This window comes from Acomys russatus, unplaced genomic scaffold (assembly GCF_903995435.1).
Source record: "Acomys russatus unplaced genomic scaffold, mAcoRus1.1, whole genome shotgun sequence".
NCBI lineage: Eukaryota > Metazoa > Chordata > Mammalia > Rodentia > Muridae > Acomys > Acomys russatus.
Genome location: NW_026131681.1, coordinates 43,089 through 51,011, shown reverse-complemented (window position 1 = coordinate 51,011; position 7,923 = coordinate 43,089). Strand labels below are relative to the sequence as shown.

The 7,923-nt window shown below is 42.7% G+C and overlaps 1 protein-coding gene across 1 annotated transcript; it reads left to right on the top strand.

Annotated features, from left to right (window-relative positions):
• Nucleotides 1–4,036: 4,036 nt before the first annotated feature.
• Nucleotides 4,037–7,112, top strand: LOC127186383 (PRAME family member 12-like). The gene is made up of 3 exons (XM_051142776.1): nucleotides 4,037–4,323; nucleotides 4,722–5,294; nucleotides 6,545–7,112. The coding sequence occupies exons 1-3, from the start codon at nucleotides 4,037–4,039 to the stop codon at nucleotides 7,110–7,112; spliced, it is 1,428 nt and encodes a 475-aa protein (XP_050998733.1).
• The last annotated feature ends 811 nt before the right edge of the window (nucleotides 7,113–7,923 follow it).

Below are 7,923 nucleotides of genomic sequence, written 5' to 3'. Positions count from 1 at the left end.
ATTTATTGTTTGGTATTAAAAACACACTTAAGAGATTTGAAGCAGGGCACAATGGTGCACACCTGTAATCCCAGCTCTCAGTTTGCAGATGTAGGAGGATCTCTATGAGTTCAAAGAAAGCCTGGTCTGCCAAGCAAATCTCATAAAATCAAGGCTACATACACGGAGAGAACTTTTGTTGAGAAATGAGAGGGAGGGGTTTGAAGTGTTTTAAGTAAGTTTAGAGGGCTGTTACAGTTAAACTTCTTTCCTAAATCTCTACAGATTTGAGTGGTTGGAGCAAAGACAAAAAATTAGAGCAGGGCAGTGACAGGCCATGTCTTTAATCCTAGCAGACACAGACAGATCCCTACAATTTAGTAGTTTTCTAATCGTACAGATACAAGGAAGAGGGCTTTGGTTGTTCCCACCTTTAATCCCAACACTTGGGAAGCATCTGTCTTTAATCCTGTGGTTAACTTTAGTAAATCCTGTGTTAGAGGAAAGGGTGTGTTAGGGCTCAACCATGCCAAACAAAAGACAGATAATCTCAGGATCACATTGCAATCAAATACAGTTTTTTATAGTTCACAATCTCAGGTATCACATTGGGATCAAATATGTTGCAACAGTCCCACTGTATGGCTCTGGCTGCCCTGGAAAATGCTGTCTGTAGAGCTGCCTGGGCCAGACCCCAAAGAGATCTATTATGCCCAGATAAAGAAAATTGTTTCTCTTTGTGTGGATCAGCCTCAGAGATTAATTAAATCCATTGTGTGGATTAAACTCAGAGATCCTGCCGTTGTTTATGGAGATCAAAGGTGTGCAAGACATGCTGGCATTATACAGATGTACTAACAAAACTCTTTTTGTTTGATTTTTATCATATAATGCTTTCCTGTTGATATTCACACTTTGAGAGAAAGTATCCATCTTGATCATGATGTTTTGAAACACCCTGCTCAAGACATGGTTCCATTAAACTTCTTGATATGTAGAACCACAAATACCTACCACCCACCTCAACCTTCTCACATCTGAGACATATTCATGTGGAATTTGTGTATGTTTTCTGTTTCATTTTTATTTTATTGTTGTTGTTGTTTTGGGACAACAATCTCACTATTTATCCATAACAGAAAGGCCACACTGAAAGAAATATAATACAGACACCAAAATCACAAACACAAATATAGCATATATAAATAATTTTATGTGGATACACATACAAAATGGGTCAACCTTGTACTAATGGAAACTTGACTTTCCTTTTGTTATTGGTTTTGTTTGTGTGTTCATTTCTTGCTTTTTCCAGACAGGGTTTCTCTGTGTGTGTCCCTGGATGTCCTGGAACTTGCTTTGTAGGCTAGGCTGTTTTTGAACTCACAGAGATGTGACTGCCTTTCTCTCTCAATTGCTGGCATTAAAGTGCCACCATGTCCAGCAGAATCTTGACTTTCTTCTTCAGTGTTTTTGATTCCACACACTAAGGTCTGAGTCAATCAACCTACAGTAGGAAAACTCAATCTTAATTGGATTAAATGGGTGGAGACTCATTGGATCAATCGGATAGGAACCTGTGGAAGGAAGGTGGGGCCTTATGGGGAGGGGCAATGTGGAAGGTGTATAAAAGGCTCAGAGGACCAGAAGATCACATTCCCTGAGCTTGGAGTTGCTGCCAGACCCTGCTAGGTATAGGAGTTCATATCAGGTAAGTCACTCGCCTCCACCAGGAGGCTTATTGCATGTTGTGCTAGACTTATCACCATCAAGATCCAGTTACAATTCCAATTTAGAATTTTTAATGTGTGTATACTTGGCTTTAATGAGAAATTGTCATTATATGGGACTGTACATGTTAGTTTCTTTGTTCTCTTGAGTTTTCAGAGACAGGGTTTCAACTAAGCAAGGCTGGCCTTGAACTCTAGATCCTTCTGGCTCTGCCCAGGTTTCTATGCTCATTTTAGAATTTCAGTTAGGATCTTTTTTCTAATTTAATCCTTTTACAGTATCTTAAATCATGTTTCACAGAGTATGGTTTCTCAGTTGTGGGAACTCAAATTTTCTCTTAATTGTAGCCTACAGTTTTGGGGATGGCTTTATGCCAGAGCCACCAGTCACAGCATCATAGACCAAGGCAGCAGGAATGGAGTTACTTCAACCTTGACTACTTATTCAATATTGTCTAAGATCTCCCTCTCTGTCTCTCTCTCTCTGTCTCTCTCTCTGTCTCTGTCTCTCTGTCCTCTCTCTGTCTGTGTCTCTCTCTGTCTGTCTCTCTCTCTCTGTCTCTCTCTGTCTCTCCTCCTCTCTCCTCTCTCTCTCTCTCTCCTCTCTCTCTCTCTCTCTCTCTCCTCTCTCTCTCCTCTCTCTCTCTCTCTCTCCCTCCTAAACAAAGCAGAAGCCAGATAGCTTATACCAACCACACCTGGAAACTCAAATTAATGATCACATTTTGGCCTTGACTCGACTGCATGAAGTAACCTTGTTTCTACTTAAAGTTAAACAAAATGAAACAGATGACTTGGGAATGTGACCAAATGTTAGAACACTTGCACTGTGGACCCATGTCACTATACAATTGTAATGAAGACATTTATAATCTTTTTTAGGGGTAATGTATTGAGAAAGGTTAGTCTACTTAGTGTTGGCTGTTATGGTCTCACTTTGTAGACCAGAATGGCCTTGATCTCAAATTAATCCACCTGCCTCTGCCTTCCTGTGTGCTGGGATTAAATCACACACACCATGCCCAGCTCTCTTTTGCTTTCTTAAAACAAGGGTTTTCTGTGTTACCTTGTCTATCCTGGGCTCACTTTGTAGATCAGGCTGGCCTGAACACATATAGATCCACCTTCACTGCTTTCCAGAATGCAGGGACTACAATCATGCACTACTGTGCTCAGCTGACATAGAAATATTTTGCTTGATTTCCCCTAGACTAGCCTGAAATAAACTATATAGATTAGATTGACCCAGAATTCTCGTTTCTTGTACCCAAGAGCTGGGTTAATTGGTTACTGCTAGCTGGTGTAGCATTTATGCAATATTTTAAAGGCCCTGTATTAGCAATGAATGGTGTGGAAAAAGACAATCCCAATGCTCCTCTTCACATGCATGAACATAAGGAGTTGGCACAAGCATGGGTTATATATAAGATCCACTTATGATTAGAAGGTAGCCAATTTCACTCAAGACTCCTTTGTAGGCAACACCAACACAAAATGTAAAAGTTTAAAAAATAAAACCAAACAAACTTAGGAATTTTGATGTTTTGTTTTGTTTTGGTTTTTTTTGTTTGTTTGTTTGTTTGTTATTTCTTTTTTTCTTCTGAAGCCCAATTCAACATGAGGAATCCTCCCTGTAGCTCCAGGACACTTTGGCTTCTTATCCAAGACTCACATTTTGCAGGTGCTATAACTTCACAGCTTGGATCCAGTTGCTTTTTGGGAAAGTTGCATGTCTCACTGAGGTTTTGCATTTCAGATATGGTCTGACTGGGTGGCCAGGTGGCCTTTAGTTTCCCCAAATTAATACAATATAGCCCAGTGCTCCCTCACTGGTCTCTTAAAGGAACAGAAGGCAGTGCGTGCTGACAGGTGTCTTACATATTTCCTCAGTCTTCCCAGGATGTATCAGTATATTGAAAGAACAAAGCATAAAGGTTGGGCATGTCTCAGCACAGAGTACATTTTGAGGGCCTGGAAAGTTGTTCAGTGTCTTTTCCTGTACCAAGGGACTGGTCAAACTATATGCTCCTGAATAACCCTTCTGAGTAGGCTTGAGATTCAGAGGAGCAGAGGTGGGTTCCTAGTTGGACAGTCCATCATTATTTTGTGCATATGTAGAATCTTACAAGAGAGAATACATGAGAAGTTCGATGGACGTTTGGCTTTGAGGTGAGCAGACTGGATGATTGGGCAATCTGAGTTTTCCACTATTGCCATAGCATGGACTCTAGTCCTTTAGAGAATATGATATGTGACAAATAGAAAATTCCATATAGTAACCTGAAACTAATGTTTCAACAGGTCCCTCTGACAGAACATCTATCAGGATGAGCGTGCACGACCCTCTCACACTCCTGCAGCTGGCCGTGCAAGGGCTGCTGAGGAATGATGCCTTGTCCATCTCTGCTCTGGACAACCTGCCTATTGAGCTCTTCCCACCGCTGTTCAAGCAGGCCTTCGATGGCAGACACACCAAGATATTGAAGGCAATGGTGGCCGCCTGGCCCTTTCCCTGCCTTCCAGTGGGGGTACTGATGAATTCTCCTGAAGTGGAGACCTTGCAAGCTGTGCTGGATGGCATAGACATTCTGCTGATGAAGAAGGCTCATCCCAGGTAAGCAAGGCCCAAAGAGGTTAGAAGGTAAGACACAGGTGATATCAGGGTGAATGGAGTCGAACTGGGCAGAGTATTCTGATGTCCTAGGCTTGAAGGTCTGTGGAACTACTGCTCAAGTTGAGAGCTGATATAATGACAGTCAGGAAGGGAGGACAGTTCAGAGTATATGGACCCCAAGTAGGATGAGGCTTTCCCTGTCTGTCTTCGATATGGAAGAGACCAGTCCACAGACACTAAATGGAGGGAAGTAGGACATGTCTGAAGATGTGTCTCAGACAAATAGTCCTTTCCTGGCAGGTGTGGGGGGCTATGTTGGAACTGACTTATTGTGGTAGAAACTGCTTCCATGTTGGTTACTGGTTTACAGTATAAAACGTCACATTTCTCCCTCACAGACGTTGCAAGCTTCAAGTGCTTGAATTAAGGAAAGTGCACCAGAATTTCTGGCATGTATGGGCTGGAAGAGAAGATGGAGCCGGGTCAGCAGAGAAAGGAAGCAAGAAGCAAGTAGTAAAACGCCTTCCTAGAAATTCCCAGAAGCAGCCTTTGAAGTTGGTCACTGACCTCAGCCTCTGCAACCAGCTGGAAGGACACCAAAAGTGCTTGTTGCAGTGGGCCCAGAAGAGAAAGGGCTCTGTGCAGATGTGCTGTCTTAAGATGCAGATCTGTGACTCCCCTGCAGAGATGGTCAGGGAAGTCCTGGACATTTTCAAGCCACACTACATTGAGGAATTGGAACTACTTATATACCACGTCCTGCCCTTCCTCGGTGGCTTTGCACCTTACCTTGGCCTGATGAGAAATCTCCGCACATTGCATCTTAGTCTCGCCTATGTGAACACGGATAGGGTACCCATAGAGAAGTGTCTTAACAAGTTCCTTACTCAGTTCTCCAAGCTCAACTGCCTCCAGCATCTCTATATGAACGGCATCAACCTTTTCACTGACCACATGAAACAGTTGTGCAGGTAAGGAAGGATGGTGAGCTGTTTCTGCCATGTCAAGAAACCTTTTCTTTGAGCATTAGTGGGCACCTGAATTGTGCCAGTTAATAACTCATTATAGTATGTAAGTGTGTATTGTTTCCATGTGTTTATTGATTTTGTATTTTCGAACATGACTACTCTGTGTAGTGTTGGATGTCCTGGACTCGCTTTGTAGACCAGGCTGACCTCAAACTCACAGCAATTTTCCTGCCTCCTTGTGCGCAGTGCTGGCACTGAAGATGTGTACCACAACACCCAGTGATTGTTTCCTTCTTATTTGAACTCATTCTTTCAGTTCCCATTCATTTAGCAGAGTCTGAGCTGGAGTAGGAGATGGGTCCATAGCTGCATTACAAATATGTCAACTGCACAAGTGGGTCAGATGCACTGAGTGATGTTTGGGTTTTCCTCTTTTTGATCCCATCTAAGATGATGAAGGGGAAAGGACAGAGCAGAGGGCCCTGAGCTGGGAGGACCCACATCTGTGCTTCCTATTGGAGTTCTTTACACTGATCTCTGTAAACAGAAACCAGTTTTTGCTTCGTTAATGTCGCTCTCAGCCTTTGATTTTCCTTGAAGGAAGGATGATTTAAACGCAGGTTGGGATGTACTAGATGGAAACTGGTGACAATGGCATACAGTTTTATCAGTTCCAAGGGTTTGGCACTGATATCCTGGATACAGGTTGTCCTAGATAACAAGGAGAAGCATGACATCTGGTGGACACATGCCATGATCTTTCTGTTATCCTCCTTTCTGGCTATGCCTTCCTGGAAAGATTAGGCCAGACGTAGTTGTCTGTTTACAGAATGATGATTGGCAGTTGTAGATGTGTGATTTTAAGAAAAGAATTATTTATTATGATATATACAGTGCTCTGCCTGCATTTACACCTGCAGGCCTGAAGAGGGCATTAGATCACTTTATACATGGTATGAGCCACCACGTGGTTGCTGGGCATTGAACTTAGGACCTCTGGAAGAGCAGTCAGTGCTCCTGACCTCTGTGCCATCTCTCCAGTCCTAGATGTGTGTTCTAAATCATCACACTTTATAGTGTTATGCCCCAGAAACCAGTAATATGAGCAGACACGTACAATCTCTTTATCCAGTGCTCACATTCAGCATACGCATAGACTTACTGTGCATATGTGATGCCATATTTCCCATTGTCAACCTTACTGATATCCTCCCACACCATGAGCCAGAACTAATTTCTTCTTCTTTCCACAGATGCCTGAAGACCCAGTTTGAGTCCTTGTCTATGATACTCTGCTGTCTCTCACAGTCAGATTTGAAATACTTGTCACGATGTCAGAGTCTCTGTCAACTGAAATACTTGGACTTCAGTGGTATTTTGTTATCCATGTCCCATCCCACAGGTCTCCGACTTCTCATTAAGAATATAACAGACACTCTGCAGACCATGAAGTTAGACAACTGCAGCGGGGAGGACTCTCACCTCAGTGTCCTGCTGCCTGCCCTGAGCCAGTGCCTCCAGCTCACTAGAGTCAATTTCTATGACAATCTCCTCTCCAGTGCTGCACTGAAGGACCTTCTGCAATGCATGGCCAATCTAAACAAGCTGAGAGTAGAGCTCTACCCTGCCCCTCTAGAGTGCTATGATCACCGTGGTCATATCCTTGTAGAAACATTTGACCAACAATGTCCTGGCCTACTGGACATACTCATGGCCAAAAGGCAGTCCAAGAAAATTGTCTTTACTACAGCCATGTGCTTTAAATGTCATCAGCGCTCTGTGTCTGTCAGGAAGACCAGACTTTGTCCATGTTGGCAATAAATAGGAGAAGATTGCTTCTGGATGCTGAGAATTCAAAATCAAGGAGAAGCACTTTCATTAAGGGCTCCATGACCATGTTATTTCAGACACAGTTCAGTGTTTCAGGACATTTGGTTCCATTGTGAACCTGAGATGGTGAACTCAGTAAAACCTGTTTCTAGTTGTAAAGATGTTCAGCCCCAACACAGCACCTTTAATTCAAGACCTTTTTGTTTATCATAAACAGGTGGTTATGATGTGGCTCAACCCTATCACACATCTTTAATCTAAGCAGTTTCTGTAAATAAGAGCTAAATAAAATGAACCCTAGGTCAAGAGGCAGAGCAAGAAACCAGCTGACAGGAGTTCAGGAGAAAGGGCTGGACTTTGCAAAAAGGGTATATAAGAATGAATGGAAAAGACGAGGCTTTGGGCTTTTTCTTCTTCTGTGTGAGTTGAGTAGGAAGGTCTGCTATGTGCTTTCTCTGTCTCTCTGAGCGAGCAAGTTTTCACCCCAACATCTGGCTTCTGAATCTTCATTGGGAAAATAGAATGTATAGGAGTTTATTTAGAAAACATCATCTTGGCACCCCAAGGAGTGGCACAACTCCACAGACAAATCTCTCCTGCTAGGGATGAGTTGAGTAGCCACCAGATTTGGTAAGTCATCTGGAAAGTATTCCAGGAGAGAGTTTAGGATGGCAAATCCCATAAAATTGAGCTTTAGAACACTAAAGAGTGTTCCTCTACATGGCTTGAAAAACATCAGAAAATAAAAAGCAAAATGGCCTAGCTATAGATTGTCCCAATACCCATCATGATTATTTTCATT

Excerpts from the sequence above, each read along its gene's own strand:
- LOC127186383 (XM_051142776.1), top strand. The coding sequence starts at position 4,037 with ATGAGCGTGCACGACCCTCTCACACTCCTGCAGCTGGCCGTGCAAGGG. Across the intron at positions 4,324-4,721 it reads ATGAAGAAGGCTCATCCCAG|ACGTTGCAAGCTTCAAGTGC; the intron begins GTAAGCAAGGCC and ends TCTCCCTCACAG. Across the intron at positions 5,295-6,544 it reads CACATGAAACAGTTGTGCAG|ATGCCTGAAGACCCAGTTTG; the intron begins GTAAGGAAGGAT and ends TTCTTTCCACAG.